This window comes from Schistocerca americana, chromosome 8 (genome assembly GCF_021461395.2).
Source record: "Schistocerca americana isolate TAMUIC-IGC-003095 chromosome 8, iqSchAmer2.1, whole genome shotgun sequence".
Classification (NCBI taxonomy): domain Eukaryota; kingdom Metazoa; phylum Arthropoda; class Insecta; order Orthoptera; family Acrididae; genus Schistocerca; species Schistocerca americana.
In genome coordinates, this window is record NC_060126.1 from 201,331,981 (window position 1) to 201,351,503 (window position 19,523).

General features: G+C 43.6%; 1 protein-coding gene across 4 annotated transcripts in view; it reads right to left on the bottom strand.

Annotated features, from left to right (window-relative positions):
- LOC124545007 (protein bric-a-brac 1-like) overlaps positions 1 to 19,523 on the bottom strand; it is a 467,428-nt gene that overhangs the window by 304,210 nt on the left and 143,695 nt on the right. For 2 of the 4 annotated variants that reach the window (XM_047123769.1, XM_047123767.1), the window contains exon 2: positions 13,401 to 13,458. The exons of the other annotated variants lie outside the window; for them this stretch is intronic. In XM_047123769.1, the coding sequence (XP_046979725.1) occupies positions 13,401 to 13,458 (58 nt within the window). The remainder of the gene's footprint in view (positions 1 to 13,400; positions 13,459 to 19,523) is intronic. 4 annotated transcript variants of the gene reach the window in all.

The following is a 19,523-nucleotide window of genomic DNA, read 5'->3' on the forward strand; positions in this document are numbered from 1 at the left end:
TTCTCACGCCGAACTATTACCAATTTGATTCAGTCAATGGATGAGAGCGTTCTGCACAGCCTGAAGAAAAAGTATCGTAGGCGATTCCAAGAATCAATCTTGTATTTGGAATACAATGAAAGCATTCTAGGAGCTTTAAAGAAAGTGACTGTAAAGGAAGTTGTGTACGGGATCATTGAGTCTTCGAGCGAGATAGTCAGATATAGATTCTAAGTGATGAAGAAAAAAAAATACAGAAATGTTGGCCTAAACCGAAGATTTTGACAGTGAGGACGATCAGAAAGTCGACAGGCTGTGAAGAGGGAGAAAATTTGGAAATAACGGAGTGGTTTAATTCAGACCAACAGTTAGAAGTTACAGACTCTTCTACACACATCAAAAAAAGTTTTGCATCACCACGGTTCCGAGAGTTCCGGAACCTGTACAGAAAATTGGAATAGAGATCAACATAAGCATTATTCCCGCCCTTTTTATGGCTCATGAAAACCACACAGTACATGTTGTACCACCATACAGCGAGACCTTCAAAGGTGATGGTCCAGATTGGTATAAACACTGGTACCTCTGATACCCAATAGCACGTCCTCTTGCATTGATGCATGCCTGTATTCGTTGTGGCATACTATCCACAAGTTCATCAAGGCACTGTCGGTCCAGATTGTCCTCAACGGCTATTTGGTGTCGATCCCTCGGAGTGGTTGGTAGATCACATCGCCCATAAAAAGCCCTTTTCAATCTATCCCAGGCATGTTCGATAGGGTTCATGTCTGAAGAACATGCTGGCCACTAGTCCAGGCATTGTTTTGATACATGTAGATAACTGGAAGAGCTGCAATGGTTACATTCTTGAATACTCTTGGTTTTTCAGTTGCATTTAAAGATTGTCGTAACTGTGAGTCTCTCTTTACTTTCTTTGTACTCAAGAGCAATTTTTCCTCATAAGAAGCAACTCTTTCTGACGGCAACATTTTGAAATTTAAGTTCCGTCGCTTTTGTTAATTTGTTCATGACAAATTTTATTTTCAGGGATGATTATTTTAGACTTCAAAATAAATTCTGGAACGGTCTCAGAGTCGCCCGAGAGCTTTTCTCCGCATATATCTAGCTGACGCAGTTCATGTCTCCTCTTCCACTTCTCGAGTAATCCCAAACTAGTGGAGAAACTATCATCTTCTTCCTGCGGCTGGTTTCTAAAAAAAACAAGGTTTTATGCTGCAAGATTGGACTATAAATCGAAGCCCCTTCCGTCTTTGTTGCGTAAATCACATAAGCAACGTCTCACTTTTTCTTTCAAAATCCGATTTTTTAAAATAGTTTTTCGGCTAAGGGATTTTTCAAGACATTTCTTTGAAGAAAACTGTTCCAATTTAAGTCGATTTCTTGACCAGTCACCAATAGTAACTTAGCTGGCACCATATTCGAGAACAAGTTTTGTTACTGTTACTACTTTGTCGAGTCGTTTCAATGCTTCTATTGTTCAAAGGCATAATTTTCCTTTTGTGTGTTGCAGCACTCATGAAGTGTGCAACAAGAAACAGTCTACAAAGAAAACAAAACGACATTTCACTGTACTGACCACGACAAACCTAAAACACCACTTTGAGCAAAAGAACTGCTTGTGCAAACAATTGAAAACGAGTAGTTGCGTATGCGTGGTGTCATTGACAAAGACACAACTAAGGTGAACGCTGTTTGTCCGCGATAAGTTGACGATTGCCGCGGTGGCTGTCGGGAACTGCCGTGCCCCATAATTGCTGCTGCCGAGGGGAGAGGAGCGGTGAGGTGAAGGCAGCGTCGGCTGTTTGCACCACCACCACCACCACCCGCGTTTTGCACTTAACACGAAATCCAGGCAGCACTCGCTGAAGTATTGCCCACTTGAATGACACTTTCGTGTGATCAGGAATCACCTAATTAATTCGCATATTCATGCTCGAGAGTTTTACCTATAACTTATGTATTATTTATACATCGAAAACAGTGAAAAATGAATGTACGAGGGATATTCGGAAAGTACACTATTGGCCATTAAAATTGCTACACCAAGAAGAAATGCAGATGATAAACGGGTATTCACTGGACAAATATATTATACTAGAACTGACATGTATCACATTTTCACGCAATTCGGGGGCATAGATCCTGATAAATCAGTACCCAGAACAACCACCTCTGATACGCCTGGGCATTGAGTCAAACAGAGCTTAGATGGCGTATACAGGTACAGCTGCCTATCCAGCTTCAACACGATACCACAGTTCATCAAGAGGTGTGACTGGCGTATTGTGACGAGCCAGTTGCTCGGCCACCATTGACCAGACGTTTTCAATTGGTGAGAGATCTGGAGAATGTGCTGGCCAGGGCAGCAGTCGAACATTTTCTGTATCCAAAAAGGCCCGTACAGGCCCTGCAACATGCGGTCGTGCATTATCCTGCTGAAATGTAGGGTTTCACAGGGTTCGAATTAAGGGTAGAGCCACGGGTCGTAACACATCTGGAATGTAACGTCCATTGTTCAAAGCGCCGTCAATGCGAACAAGAGGTGACCGAGACGTGTAACCAATGGCACCCAATAGCATCACGCCGGGTGATACGCAGTATAACGATGACAAATACACGCTTCCAATGTGCGTTCACCGCGATGTCGCCAAACACGGATGCGACCATCATGATGCTGTAAACAGAACCAGGATTCATCCGAAAAAATGACGTTTTGCCATTCATGCACCCAGGTTCGTCGTTCAGTACACCATCGCAGGCGCTCCTGTCTGTGATGCAGCGTCAGGGTAACCACAGCCGTAGTCTCCGAGCTGATAGTCCATGCTGCTGAAACGTCGTCGAACTGTTCGTACAGGTGATTGTTGTCTTACAAACGTCCCCATCTGTTGACTCAGGGATCGAGACGTGGCTGCACGATCCGTTACAGCCATGCGATAAGATGCCTGTCACCTCGACTGCTAGCGATACGGGGCCGTTGGGATCCAGCACGGCGTTCCATTTACCCTCCTCAACCCACCGATTCCATATTCTGCTAACAGTCATTGGATGGCTCTGAGCACTATGGGACTTAACTTCGGAGGTTATCAGTCCACTAGAACTTAGAACTACGTAAACCTAACTAACCTAAGGACATCACAAACATCCATGCCCGAGGCAGGATTCGAATCTGCGACCGTAGCTGTCGCGCGGTTCCAGACTGTAGCGCCTAGAACCGCTCGGCCACCGCGGCCGGCTAACAGTCATTGGATCTCGACCAACGCGAGCAGCAATGTCGCGATACGATAAACCGCAATCGTGATACGCTACAATCCGACCTTTATCTAAGTCGGAAACGTGATGGTACGCATTTCTCCTCCTTACACGAGGCATCACAACAACGTTTTACCAGGCGAACGTCATCTTCGTGGTGTAGCAATTTTAATGGCCAGTAGTGTAACTTCCGATTGGTCAAGAAATGGAAACCATTTGTGAAAATGTAATAAAGCTTGGCACATATGTGTTCGACAGTGTCTCTAGTATCCGTACGGTTGCATCACTTCGCTCTTTTCAGTTCTGAGCGCATGGTTAGCGCATAAAATAGTGCCTCCCGCCAAGTATGAGGTCCTGGAGAGAAATTTCGCCTGATGTTACGCAACCCACATTACAGAACTGACATAAGTTTCCCACTTCGTGACAATTCTCGGTCGCAATCTGCAGGGGCAATGAAAATGCTCCTGGCGTTTTCGATGGAGAGTGATCACCCGCACTACAGCCGCTGTGTTTCATCTCTGCACACATTAACTACTGGCTATGAAGACAACATCTTCGCTCAGACAACGAGGTATAGATGAGCGTAGGGAATTGGCGAGAAGCACAAGCGGCTGCCTTCTATGACGAGGGTATCGGAAAGTTGGTATAACGATGCGAGAGATGTCGTAGCTGGGGCGGCGACTATGTAGAGAAGTAGCTGGAAGGTGGAGCCAACTGTCCAAATAAAACGTTTCTGATTTTCAATGTGCTTTCCATTTCGCGACTGAATCCGGAACTTACTTTCTGGACAAGCCTCGTACGACTTACGACACTATGAATCTAAAGTTTTAAACTTATTTTTGGAATGTGTTTGCACATTGCATTTATTAAACGCATTTATTTATTTTTGAGAATAACGCATTGTTGCAACGGACTGTGACGCAGTGTTATATGAAGTAGGCAGAGTCAGTTGTGCGCTGCGACAGTTAGCTTGACGCTGTCGTTCATAGTGAGTGAGAAACTGTGTCTTGAAAATAGGGCCGATTTTACCATGGACGAACTGACTGACCTTGTCATCGATGGGTACGTATATTTTCTTTCGTATTGTGTCAATAATTCTGAAACTTGTCATATAATATCTTAAAGCATTAACCTTTATTATTTATGGGTTCATATTACGATCGAAAGCTTTCATCAGTTGTAATTCAATAATGTCAGGGTAATATGTTGTCTTTTGTATTCACAGAAAACGATGTACGCTGATGGAACTTTTGGACATGTTAGAATCAAAAGATGAGGAAATACCTAATACTGGTGTGAATATAACATTACACCCTCCTCTAAATTCAACTGATCATGTAACAGATAAAGATTCGGGTGCTGAAGAAAATCCAAGTGTAGATAAATTGCCAGCAAGTCAGCTCAATGCTACTGCGCTTTGTGATTTGGCCATTTATACCAATGGTAATGCTGTGAATGCAAGAAGGTAACAATCCTTTACCTCTGATGATGTTCCAGGACCCTCCAGCAGTACAAAAACAGCAACAATACCAACACCAACCACAAACAAACCAGCAAGGCTATCGAAGAATAAAGTTCTAAACCTCAAGAAATATAACAGGTAAAGTGGTGAAATAGTTAATCCATCACCTGTATGGCCTCTAATGTTCACAGCTGCAATGAAGAAAGAGCAAACACCGTTTGAATATTCCCAGCAGTTTTTTGATAATGAAGTGCTTCAAATGATGGTCACTTACACAAATCAGTACGCAGCCAAGAGAAATAGACTAGGTGAATGCTCAGAAGATGAGATGTTGGTGTTTACTGCAAGACTTCTGTTAAGTGGATATGTAACAGTATCACGCAGAAATATGTACTGGCAATCAGATAAAGACAGTCACAACGACCTCGTAACAAATGCCATGTCCAGAGATCGATTTGACTTTATCTTTTCCAATTTGCATGTATGCAACAATGACATATAGATAAATCAGACTGTTTTAGGAAAATCTGCCAGTTACTGTGTATGCTGAATGATAGATTCAAACAATTTGCGCCTCATGTGCGGCATCATTCTGTCGATGAATCGATAGTCCCATAATTCGGAAGTCACGGGTGCAAACAACTCATAAAAGGGAAACCAATCCGATGCAGATTCAAATTTTTGTGTGGAGGCACAAGTGGTGGATATATTATTTGGCTCAAATCCTATCAAGGAGCTGGCACGTTTAGTAAGGATTATGAAACGAAAGGTATGGGGTATGGTGTGGTAATGACTTATGTTGACCAATTACTTCCACATGTTCCATATCGAATATACTTTTATAATCTCTTTACCAGCATTGAACTACTACATGACCTAAAAGAGAAGGGCGTGGAAGCAACAGGAACAATAAGAGGAAACAGAGTTAAGAACTGTACTCTATCATTTGTTGGTAAAATGATAAAAGAAAATAGAGCATCATATGAAGTTTGTTCTGACTCAGCTCCCGGGATTTCCATTGTATGTTGGAATGACAACAATGTTGTTACTGTAGCCACTAACTTTGACAGAGTGCAACCACTACGCTCTGTAGCAAGATTTTCCATAGAACAAAAGAAAAGGGTTAGCGTGCCTCAACCTAACTTATTACATGCCTACAATACTCATATGGGAGGCATAAATCGAGCTGACCAAAATGTATCCCTATATATATGCTCTATAAGAGGGAAAAAGTGGTATTTCCCGATCATTGCACATTTTATAGACATTGCAGAGCGAAATGCCTGGGATCTTTACAACCACAACGAAGAACCCATAGATCATCTGACATTTCGTCGTCGAATTGTCACTGCAGTTTTTGAAAGTAACAAAAGAATCACTCCAGCAGAGGACGTCCTAGTAAGAGGACAAAACTAGATTGTAGATTTGATGGCAGAGAACATTATGTTGCTGAATTACCAACGGACGGGATAACAAAAAAGAAGCAGCAGCTGAAATGTCGAAGATGTCACAAAAAACTACTACTATGTGCGTAAAATGTGACGAACCACTTCATGTTTGTTGCTTTTTGTCCTATCATACTAGTGCATAAAATGTGTGTATAGGTTATTTTCTTTTTTGTATTTATTGGGTGTTTTAGCCCGTAATTCAAATTTATTTACGTTTATTTGAAATTATAAAAACCAAAAGAAGTTAATTGTGCAATGTCATACTTTAAAAACGTGTTCCCTTACTGTCCTGACGTCCTTCTGGAAGGACGCCCATTTTTGGAAATACTAAATAAAAATAAACACTCAAAATTGTTTTTACTTTCTTCCTTACAACCTTGTGAATGAATGTAGGTGAGATATAAATCAATTTTGAAAAACAAATAATTTAGGACTATCTGGGTTAATCATAATTTTTAATAAAAATAACACCTTTTTCTTCTAAATTGCTAATCACATGAAAATGTGAGTAGACAATAAATTAACAACGGTACAAAAATGCAACAACCGTACAAAAATGCGAAACATCACATAGAGAACTTCTTTAATTTCCAGAGATTAAACAGTACGTACACTCCTGGAAATGGAAAAAAGAACACATTGACACCGGTGTGTCAGACCCACCATACTTGCTCCGGACACTGCGAGAGGGCTGTACAAGCAATGATCACACGCACGGCACAGCGGACACACCAGGAACCGCGGTGTTGGACGTCGAATGGCGCTAGCTGCGCAGCATTTGTGCACCGCCGCCGTCAGTGTCAGCCAGTTTGCCGTGGCATACGGAGCTCCATCGCAGTCTTTAACACTGGTAGCATGCCGCGACAGCGTGGACGTGAACCGTATGTGCAGTTGACGGACTTTGAGCGAGGGCGTATAGTGGGCATGCGGGAGGCCGGGTGGACGTACCGCCGAATTGCTCAACACGTGGGGCGTGAGGTCTCCACAGTACATCGATGTTGTCGCCAGTGGTCGGCGGAAGGTGCACGTGCCCGTCGACCTGGGACCGGACCGCAGCGACGCACGGATGCACGCCAAGACCGTAGGACCCTACGCAGTGCCGTAGGGGACCGCACCGCCACTTCCCAGCAAATTAGGGACACTGTTGCTCCTGGGGTATCGGCGAGGACCATTCGCAACCGTCTCCATGAAGCTGGGCTACGGTCCCGCACACCGTTAGGCCGTCTTCCGCTCACGCCCCAACATCGTGCAGCCCGCCTCCAGTGGTGTCGCGACAGGCGTGAATGGTGGGACGAATGGAGACGTGTCGTCTTCAGCGATGAGAGACGCTTCTGCCTTGGTGCCAATGATGGTCGTATGCGTGTTTGGCGCCGTGCAGGTGAGCGCCACAATCAGGACTGCATACGACCGAGGCACACAGGGCCAACACCCGGCATCATGGTGTGGGGAGCGATCTCCTACACTGGCCGTACACCACTGGTGATCGTCGAGGGGACACTGAATAGTGCACGGTACATCCAAACCGTCATCGAACCCATCGTTCTACCATTCCTAGACCGGCAATGGAACTTGCTGTTCCAACAGGACAATGCACGTTCGCATGTATCCCGTGCCACCCAACGTGCTCTAGAAGGTGTAAGTCAACTACCCTGGCCAGCAAGATCTCCGGATCTGTCCCCCATTGAGCATGTTTGGGACTGGATGAAGCGTCGTCTCACGCGGTCTGCACGTCCAGCACGAACGCTGGTCCAACTGAGGCGCCAGGTGGAAATGGCATGGCAAGCCGTTCCACAGGACTACATCCAGCATCTCTACGATCGTCTCCATGGGAGAATAGCAGCCTGCATTGCTGCGAAAGGTGGATATACACTGTACTAGTGCCGACATTGTGCATGCTCTGTTGCCTGTGTCTATGTGCCTGTGGTTCTGTCAGTGTGATCATGTGATGTATCTGACCCCAGGAATGTGTCAATAAAGTTTCCCCTTCCTGGGACAATGAATTCACGGTGTTCTTATTTCAATTTCCAGGAGTGTATTTATGTATCAAATTTTAATTCATTATGAATATTCTCATTCTCTTGCAATAGTAACTTAAAATAAAGATAATTTGTCTCTGAGAAATTTTGATACTATTTGCTAATATGCAATTCAAATAAAAAAAAGGTTACTAACATCGAGTATCGTTCCCATAACTTACGATTACAAGGCTTATAGAATACTCACTCGGTTACTTTCATTTCCTTTGCTAAAAATATTTTATTGCGTTGAAATGCAATGAACTATCATGCTGTGCAAATGTTGGTGCAAAACTTAACTGTTATCAGCAACATCTTGAAATTGTTTACGTAAAAAAAGGAATAGTATCCAGAAAATCGAAGAGGGCAGTTCGTTAGTTCCCCTCGCCATGCGGCCCAAAAACTGAGCATCTATCACACGATTAGTAAAAAATAAAAAACCCCACGAAATTCGGTTTACGTGAAGTTATGATGAATTGAATATTTTCCATTTGAAACTCCCGCCACACAATGCTACTCTCTCGCTGATCCATTCCGCTATCAACCTCGCCGACCGTGCTATACTTGAACTTTAGAATCATTCTTATAACAGGCATTTATGGAAATACAAGGAAATTCTGTTATTTCTGTACAGTTGTGATACAGAACGTGTTTCACCATAGTCTTCATCACTAGAAGTCGCTATAAATTAGAAATCATCATGTAGATTGCAACTGATGCCAATTTTCGCTATCTAACAGCACCGTAATTCTGCTGTAACAACTATAATTTGATCTCATGTCCACTGCAGCAAATAAGAACCACATTTGAATATGAAAGTATCTAGAATGAATTTTCAGGTACGTCTGTGAACAGTTACTTTTAAGAGTAAAGCACACAGAGAGTGAAAATACAACCAAAATCCCACTTGAACATCTTGACAACACCCTGAGAACTTCAACAACTTCGATCGAACCTGATACTGATATGAGTCAAATGTCGGATTAATTCCGTGATATGTAATTACTTGCATACAAAATTATTAATCAAATGTCATGCATAAAAGGTCAAATTAATTTCATCTTGCTTTTTTTAGAATTAGGATTCCTACAGTCCCCCCCTTTTTTCCTCTCCCTTTTCTTATTTTTTCCTCAGAGCGTATTGTTAGTGTTAAGATCGAGGGACAGTTCATAAATAATGCACAGGCTCTTATTACTGTTGATTGTTTGATGCAACAACAATGAAAATGACTCAGATGCAGTTGGGAGCTTGAAGAAGAAACATGTGTCTTTGTTTTTTCTTTGTGTATTCTAACATAAAATTGGCGAGAGGTACAAATGGACCCTGCAGGGGTCTTGGGTACTGTAACTGTTGAAGACCAGAGGTCATACATCGGCATCGATACTTTTTGCGCGGCAAAAACCCGACAAAAATCCACAGTGTGTTAAGTAAAGTTTGTGGTGAGTTTACAATGGACCGTAATCCAGTTTGACGTTGGATTAATCGTTTTCGTGGTGGTCGTATGAGTACGGACGGTAATCCAAAACTAGGAAGGCCAAAAACGTCAACAGAGGAACAATGTGTAAAACTTGTGGCAGACGCTCTTGAAGATCGCAGTGCGATTTGCGATGAACTCGCAAAACCCACGGGAATTCCCCTACCACCAGTATTCTGACGAATCATTTGGAGAAAAATTTATGCGAGATGGGTCACACTGACTGCTGAAGAGAATTAAAAACGCCTGGATATTGCAACCTTGCTCAAACAACGATCCGACCGTAGAGGTCAATGATTCTTGTGTCGAATTGTCGCTATCGATGACACTCTGAATTAGAGTTGAAATCACAGTCCAATGAGTGAAGACCTTCAGATTCTCCACGTCCAAAAAATTTTTGACCCACGTAATCAAAGCTCAAGGCAAATGCTGAGTTTTGTTTATGATCACCAAGGAACATTATGACAAATAGAGCCCCTTGCGGAAGAAGTGTCACAGCAGTGTATTATCATAAATTCATGCAAAACCTGCACAGAAAAATTCACAAAATCGGGCCTCAGTTGCTCGAAGCTGGGCCACCCATTCTGCACGAGAATGCTTGACCGCATAACGGTAACGTTGTAACCCAAAAACCGCCCGAATACGAATGGGAAGTGTTGCCGCATCCTCCCTACAGCTCGGACACAAGTCCACCAAACTTTCTACTTGTTCACAACGTTGAAAAACCTATTTGTGGAATACGTTATCTTTCTCTGGAAGAGCTTTCTACCACCGTTACCTGAGTCATTCAACAGATGAACAGAAGTGGTCTCATGGATGGAACAACAGAGCTTGCGAGACGTTGGCATTGAATCACAGAGAAGCGGGGAGACTATACAGAACGATTGTAATGATATATTGAAAATAAAAGTAAAACGTGTGAGTAAAAAAGGGTAGAGGGCGTTACTTATGAAATATCCCTCACATATTATGTGTGGCCCAAAAATACTCTTCTTCCAAGGTAGCCCAGATACGCTGAAAGGTTGAACACCACTGCTTTAATTCATTGTTAGGTCGAATTACGGTAGTCTCTTTTATCCTTACATCGTATTTTCCTGTAGAGCATCACCGCTCGGAGGGACTTTCGCCCAATGCATATTTGCCAACATTACACGTACAACATTAGCTATACGTAATTTTATAACAGCCGTCAGATGATAAACCTGTCGGTTCGAAACAGTTATCGGAGCTTTCTGTTCGTAACAGGGGTGATGCGTCACCCCAGTGATAGTTTGTTTCTTCTGTTAAGTTGGCAACAATGGTATTTTTTCTGGCAGACTTGTGTATTCACGATGCTGTCTACTTCGAAAGTTTTATGGAATACTGGACCAGGCTGCAACAAAGGAACGAAGAGAACAAAGGACCCACAAACCAGGAAAAGAGGCCCACAAAACTGCAGAAGCAAGCAAGATGTCATGTACTCCCTAGAGATAAAGACAGAACAGTGAAAGTAGCTTGTGTAAAATGTTTTAGGCCTGCATGAAATGATCACAGAAAAGCAATTTGCATAATTTGTTTCTCTTGAATAACAATTTCCTAGTAATTGTTATCCAATTACTGTAACCTGTTTATATGTTAATAAGAATGTTAATGATTTTAAACAGATCAAGTTTCGTTCTACATCTACATCCATACTCCGCAACCCACCTGACGGTGTGTGGCGGAGGGTACCTTGAATACCTCTATCGGTTCTCCCTTGTATTCCAGTCTCGTATTGTTCGTGGAAAGAAGGATTGTCGGTATGCCTCTGTGTGGGCTCTAATCTCTCTGATTTTATCCTCATGGCCTCTTCGCGAGATATACGTAGGTGGGAGCAATATACTCCTTGACTCCTCGGTGAAGGTATGTTCTCGAAACTTTAACAAAAGCCCGTACCGAGCTACTGAGCGTCTCTCCTGCAGAGTCTTCCACTGGAGTTTATCATATCCGTAACGCTTTCGCGATTACTAAATGATCCTGTACCGAAGCGCGCTGCTCTCCGTTGGATCTTCTCTATCTCTTCTATCAACCCTATCTGGTACGGATCCAACACTGCTGAGCAGTATTCAAGCAGTGGGCGAACAAGCGTACTGTAACCTACTCCCTTTGCTTTCGGATTGCATTTCCTTAGGATTCTTCCAATGAATCTCAGTCTGGCATCAGCTTTACCGACGATCAACTTTATATGATCGTTCCATTTTAAATCACTCCTAATGCGTACTCCCAGATAATTTATGGAATTAACTGCTTCCAGTTGCTGACCTGCTGTATTGTAGCTAAAATATAAGGGTTTTGTAAAGTTGTAATTATTGGCAAAATAAAACTTCAGGGTGACGAGTCACCCCTGTTACCATTGAAAGGTGTGTTATTCACGTTACTATAGTTCAATTCTTTTATCTTGGCGGTTTGCGCATGCCCGCCCAGACGCGGGAAATTGCTGCGTTGCCAGTTGTACGCGCCAAGAGAAGCAGCGCCATAGTATAGTTCGCATATTTACGTTTAGGGGGGATCGCGCAGTTTACGAGATGAAGCCACCACGGCCGCATTAACCCTTTCGCTGCTACAGAGACTTGCTCCACGCATTCCGCGATGTGCGCGATTTTGTCATCATTGCACTGCTCGCCTGCGCAGACACATGGTGTTTCGACTGCTTTGACACACTTTATCATTCGATTTCATAAAAACTATTTGGTCCAAAAATTTGGTTTTTACACATCTTCTTGACTGATACCTTCCCCCCACAAATGACTTAATTTTCTTTCGAAGTTCAACGCAGTTATTGTGCAGCATTAGATGTAGTAAACCATTGCACGAAATTTTGAAGCGTTTGCAGAGGTAAAAGTCCATAGCGTATACTTACCGTATAGTCGATTTTAGTTGCCACTAGAAATTTCAAAAGATTACATTCAAGCGAATAAAATTCATGAAGTAAGACACTTCGATATTGTTTTTAAATAAAGAAAATATGAAGCACCAAACAAGGCTTGAACTCATAACCTTTCATTTAACAGCCATACACTTCAACCAATACGCTAACGCAACTCGCCGTTCAATACATCTCCCGGAGGACTTTAAAATATCACGCAAAATACCGACAAACACTGTTGGTATGACTATGAATTACGTTTCGTCGAAGTAGAATAGGAAATAAACAATTACCGCTGTTCTTTATTGCGAAAAAGCGGTTAGTGAGAATGATACAAACACCATTCCTTGCTATCGCCTGAATTGGGAGGCTTATTGCTTGTTTGGTTTAATTAATTAATAGAATATGAAGCAATTGGTATAAAGAATGCTTTTTCCAAACTTTCTATAAAAGAAAGTCTGCTATCAAGACACTGCTTTTGTTCAATTACTTTATTTATGACTGAACGTTTCTAAAACTGAAGGCACTCGTCCGTGCTTTGCACTGCAGTCGAGCTCTGGCAACGCCGTTCTCTGTTCATTGGCTGACTGTTTTGTGACGTCAGATGCGCAGAACGACTCTAAACTCGGCCGCCGTCATAAATGACGCGCACTTTAACGGAGGGTACATAAATAGCATTATTAACGGTAACTCATTGCTACTTTTACTTTGCTGTAACAATTTACCGGGATTTTCTCACAGCCACGGTCTCACCGTGCGATTTTCAACAAAACAGCAGTGGTAACATGACTTATTAGCAGTTTAGCAGTTAAAGAGGCACAAAAAGGTAAAAGAGAAGGCAAAGCGCCGTGGGAGCCGCACTACTCACCGTCGGCGTCGTCCCAGACCTCGTGGCGCTGAGCCGCCCTCGCCGCCTCCGCCTGAATCTGCAAATAGGGACGTTTCTGAGCCGGCAGCCACAGACGGTGGAAGGCGCGTCAGAACCGATCGCTGTACGGCCGGCCGTGTCAGCGCTCTGCATGGCAGGCTTTGCATGGGAGGGCGACTACGAAACATCTCTGGCACTCCGCATATGATGCCAGAGTTTCTATCGCACCTGAGGATCGCAAGGGAAGGAGGATCACAGGGGGAGGTGACGACGTCTAGTCCGCTTATAAGGGACAACTATCCTTTGATACCTCAACAGGTTCGTCTATTCCCCTATCACTGCTTATGCCCCTAGGTATTAATCGGGCAACTAAATCTTCCCTGGATCGCTGACAGCATCGCATGCGACAATGTATCATCACTCTCACAAACATATCTTTCTCTCCGCCAAACCAAAAGACGATAACAGATATAGAAGTAAAACATCACGAAAGACCTCTTACAACTTGCTGCAAGTCTAACTCAACCAAAAAAACGTTACCACCACACTAAAAATATAATCATGCAACAAAAACGTTACACAGGCAACAGACATAGCTACCAATGGCAACGCATCCACGGAGTGGAACGTGCACCGGTAAACCTACTAGTCAAACGACAGCTGCAATAATTTAAGTCAGAACTACGCACATATTTCTGTCAACAGGTCCACCATAGACAGGGGGGAAAGTATTGGAAAACACACAAAAACATCGCTTGCGTGACACACACAAGCCGAACCTGCACGAGTATACCATGGCAAATAATATCAAATGAAATAACCATGTTAAGGCCGAAATATTCACAACAATATTAGTTGAAACACACAAAACACCCAACAGGTACTAATTTTGATAACACACATAAAGAAAACATAACCAAAAAATCGACTTACTTTTCCACTCACAAAACGTCCGAACGGAAGACGAATACAACCTCAGTGCACAACAAAAAAAGAAGAAACAGAACAGCCAACATGCACTCCTAAATTTAAAAATCGTCACACCAGTATAAGTAATTCTGAGAATGGGACGGAAATCGGTAGATGTGATACTGAGAACTATGTATGAAGGGCAACAGACAGATCCGATATTTCTAGATTTCTGGAAAGCATTTGGCATGATGGCCCATTGCAGGCTGTTAACGAAGGTACGAGCAAATGGAATAAGTTGAGAGATTCTTAAATAATAGAACCGAGTATGTTCTCGTCGACGGCGGGTGTTCATCAGAGAGAAGGGTATCGTCGGGAGTGTCCCAAGAAGGTGTGATAGGACCGCTGTTGTTCTCTGTATACTTAAATGGTTTGGCGGACAGGGTGGGCAGCAGTCTGCAGTTGTTTGCGGATGATGCCATGGTGTGCGGTGAGGCGCCGAAGTTGAATGACTGTAGGATAGACGAAAGTTCGAGTTGGTGTGACGAATGGCAGCTAGCCCTAAATGTGGGAAAATTTAAGTTAATACAGATGAGTAAGAAGATCAAACCCGTATTGTTCCGATAAAGTGTTACTAGTGTTCTGGTTGACACAGATAAGTGGTTTAAATATCTGGGCATAACGCTGCAAAGCGATATGAGGTGGAACGAGCATGTGACAACTGTGGTAGGGAAGGCGAATGGTCGACTTCGGTTTATTGGGAGTATTTTAGGAAAGAGTGGTTCACCTGTAAAGGAAATCGTACACGGGACACTGGTGCGACCTATTCTTGAGTACTGCTCGAATGTTTGGGATCCGTACCAATCAGGTCGGATTGAAGGAAGACATGAAGCAATTTAGAGGCGAGCTGCTACACTTGTTACCGGTAAATTCGAACAACACGTGTTACGCAGATGCTTCGGGAACTCAAATGGGAATCCCTGGAGGGAAGGCGACGTTCTTCTCGAGAAACACTACTGAGAAAATTCAGAGAACCGGCATTTGAAGCTGGCTGCCGGACGATTCTACTGCCGCTAACATATATTGCTTGGAAGGACTACGAGGATAAGATACGAGAAATCAGGGTTCATGTGAAGGCATACAGTCGTTTGCCACTCGTTCAATTTGGGAGCGGATGACCGTACGGTGACTTGCGGAGTACCGATGTCTATGTAGATGTAGATGCACAGACAAACAAATGATCACAGTTTCAGAAAATTTGGATGATATATTCCAGAAACGAAATGATCGTATGGCATTGTTGGCCGGGAGATCCCATTCGGGGTTGTTCGGCCGCCGTATTGCAAGTCCTTTTTAGATGACGCCACATCGGCGACTTGCGAGTCAATGACTATGAAAATGATGGACACGCAACACCCAGTCCCCTGCTGGGAATCGAACCCGGGCCCCTTACGTAGTAGGTGGTAACGCTGCCGCTACGCTACGGAGGCGGACTGATATATTCCAGAGAAAGTGCTTCACAAATTGGAAAAACCAGTAATATGTTGGTCAATCTATTGCAAGCAATTATCAAGATCCAAGCTGATATAGTTGTTGGTTGTTCTCCTGTGGGATATCGTGCCACACACAGTCCAGTTGGCGCGTTAGATGGTCAAAAGACCAAGCTGGTTGGACGACGCTGACACTGATGCTCTTAACTTTCTCGGCTCGGGAGAGATCCGGCGGCCTCGCTGGCCTAGACAGAGTTCGGCAAACACGAAGACGAGCAGTAGCAGCTCTCGCGTGTACGGGTGAAATGTAAGCCCACAATGGCTTGCCATGAAGGGCAACAAAACGAGGCGTTAAATTTCGCCGACGTACCGCTGTGCTACAAGCATGCCGCAGATGAAACCAAACGGGTCCTGCTATGGAAAAAGAAGTGGCACCCCAACCATCACTCCCGGTTGTTGGGTTTGGCCGTATGGCGGACGACATGCATACTGGGATCCCACCCTGCCCGAGGCGTCTCTAGACACATCTTCACTGGTCATCTGGTCTCGACTCGAACCGGAACTTGTGACTGAAGACAATACTACTCCATTCAAGGAGATTCTAGACCGAAGACGTGTCAGGAGATGCCCCACACAGCAGTCGGATCCATCCTATCGACCGCCACAGGGACCGAGTTATGGTCTGAGTGCAAATTCTTTTTATAGCCGGACCGCTTTAGGTGCCATCGGCGGCGTTCTTACAGCACAGCGGTACGTCGACCATATTTTACCCCTCGTTTTGTTGCCCTTCATGGAAAACCATCCTGAGCTTACACTTCAACAAAATAATGCCCGCTCCCGCACGACCGAGAGCTTCTACGGCTTGTCTTCGAGCTTGTCAAACCCTACACTGCTGGCCATAGTGGCCGAGCGGTTCTAGGCGCTACAGTCTGGAACCGCGGGACCGCTACGATCGCAGGTTCGAATCCTGCCTCCTTAGATTAGTTAGAAATACTTAAACCTAAGTCCTTGGGGACTGATGACCTCAGTGCTCAGAGCCATTTGAACCAAACCCTACACTGGCCAACACGGTAGTCACATCTCTCCCCAATTGAGAACATTTGGAGCATTATGGGCATGGCTCTCCAACCTGCTCGGGATTCTGACGATTTAACGCGCCGATTAGACAGCATTTGGCACGATATCCTCACGAGGACATCGAGCAACTACATCAATCTATTCCAATCCGAATAACAGAACATAAGGGTAACGCGTTACTGGCTTGTTCATTTTGTGAATCTCTTTCTCTGAATAAATGATCCAATTTTTCTGAAATTGTCATTTGTTTGTTTGTTGTTGTGGTCTTCAGTCCAGAGACTGGTTTGATGCAGCTCTCCATGCTACTCTATCCTGTGCAAGCTTCTTGATCTCCAAGTAACTACTGCAACCTACATCCTTTTGAATCTTGGTGTATTCATCTCTTGGTCTCCCTCTATGATTTTTACCCTCCACGCTGCCCTCCAATACTAAATTGGTGATCCCTTGATGCCTCAGAATGTGACCTACCAACCGGTCCCTTTTTCCAGTCAAGTTGTGCCACAAACTCCTCTTCTCCCCAATTCTATTCAATACCTCCTCATTAGTTATGTGATCTACCCATCTAATCTTCAGCATTCTGCTGTAGCACCACATTTCGAAAGCTTCTATTCTCTTCTTGTCTAAACTATTTATCGTCCATGTTTCGCTTCCATACATGGCTACACTCCATACAAATACTTTCAGAAACGACTTCCTGACACTTAAATCTATACTCGATGTTAACAAATTTCTCTTCTTCAGAAACGCTTTCCTTGCCATTGCCAGTCTACATTTTATATCCTCTCTACTTCGACCATCATCAGTTATTTTGCTCCCCAAATAGCAAGCTCATTTACTACTTTAAGCATCTCATTTCCTAATCTAATACCCTCAGCATCACCCGATTTAATTCGACTACATTCCATTATCCTCGTTTTTTTATTATTTTTTTACCCGTACATATACATAACATTTACCAATTTCTGTCCCTTTCGGATAATTTATTCGTGATGCGTCGTTTTCTTGTGTATACGTGTAGCCAGTACGGCTCGCTTCATGTAAACAATTAGATTGTCCACAAATCGTTTACATCGCTGCGCTAAGTACCACCCCGATTCCGTGGAAATCATAATGCAGACGAAACTGTGCAAAGCCCCTAATAGATCGTACATAAATGGTATGGTCCAATAATATTCCTTCCAGTCACAGTTAAATCTATCGAAACAGTAATAAATGCAATCCTACTGAAAACAATGGCATACCGAAGGTGAACAGCCTTTCGTAAAGGGCACGCAACCACAAACTCCATATTTAAAGGCTATGCAGTTGGTATCACGGACGACATAAACCTGGCAAGGACGCCTCAGTCCTTTTCCTAGACAAAGAAAGAGCGTTTGACGAAGTGTGGCACAACGGTCCAAGCTCCAGACGTGTAACATGGAGCGACTTCGAATAGCGTCGGCGTCGTGGTTATGTGGTAGCGATGTTGGACTACGAAGAGGGAGATCCATGTTCAAATCTGCCTCCTGCCCCATGATTTTTTGAAACAAAATTACGAACTACCGTATGGTCATTGGCGTGTATGTTCGCTGTGTTCAAATTTGTGTCTGTGTCTTGTCCAGACGTACGTGCCTCCTATTTGTTCAAAGTACCACATATTATGACTCTTGCGTTCCGTTTTGGCTAGTTTTTTTAGTCTTGAATTCTTTTGTTGAAACATAGTTCACACTCTTATCTGCTTTTTTTTCATTTATGTGAGAGGCCTATGTGACATCTCCCCTGCTCTCACTATTCATCACATTTACTTGCGACAGTAATATATTCTTACCACATGATTCATATTCTACAGCCAATGTACATTGTAACTGCCAAGACTACAGAAGAACAGATACATCAACGAAGAAAAAAAAGGTGGAGCACAAGGGAAACTTGAGCATGAATCTCCCATTTTGTAGTCCAGCACCGTGACAACCACGACGCCGTGATTCTTACAATTCGTTCGATACTGCCCGTCTTGAACTTGGATCGTTCACTGTTTTAATTTTGCTTTTTTCACAGTTCAGTACACCTTCGTCCTGTTTCCATGCTTAATCTGTGTTCAGCTTTTGACGGGCTATCCAATGGGCCATTTTATCACTGAATCTGTGGGGGGCAGGGGGGGGGGGGGGGTGAGATGGGGAGTTTCCCTTTTCAGAATCTTATACCCAGAAGCAAGCGTACCACTGGGAGCAATCCTATCGACCCTGTTATACATTACCTACACGTCAGACACTGCACAGTCAACGAGATGAAATGATGGGCTGGCGTTACACGCAGATGACAACGCCATCTGGGGGCATGCATGAGCTACGTAACAAGAATAACGAGTACATGAACAAGCCAGAATCTTTGTTAAATAAACGACGAATAAAACCGAACATCCAGAAAACACAAGTAACACAAGTCAGCCAGAGATCCTTCTCTAGAAAAGCAATCGGCAAAACTAAAAACGCAGAACTTCGGCTGTGGGAGGAAATAGTAAAATCAAAGGAAACAGCAATTTATTTAGCAACAACGATAGACAGAACAATGTCACGGGTCCCACACTCACAACATGAGGAAATGTCAACAACATGAGCAACCTGCTAAGGCTTACGACGAAGAGCAAACGGCACAAACGACACACAAT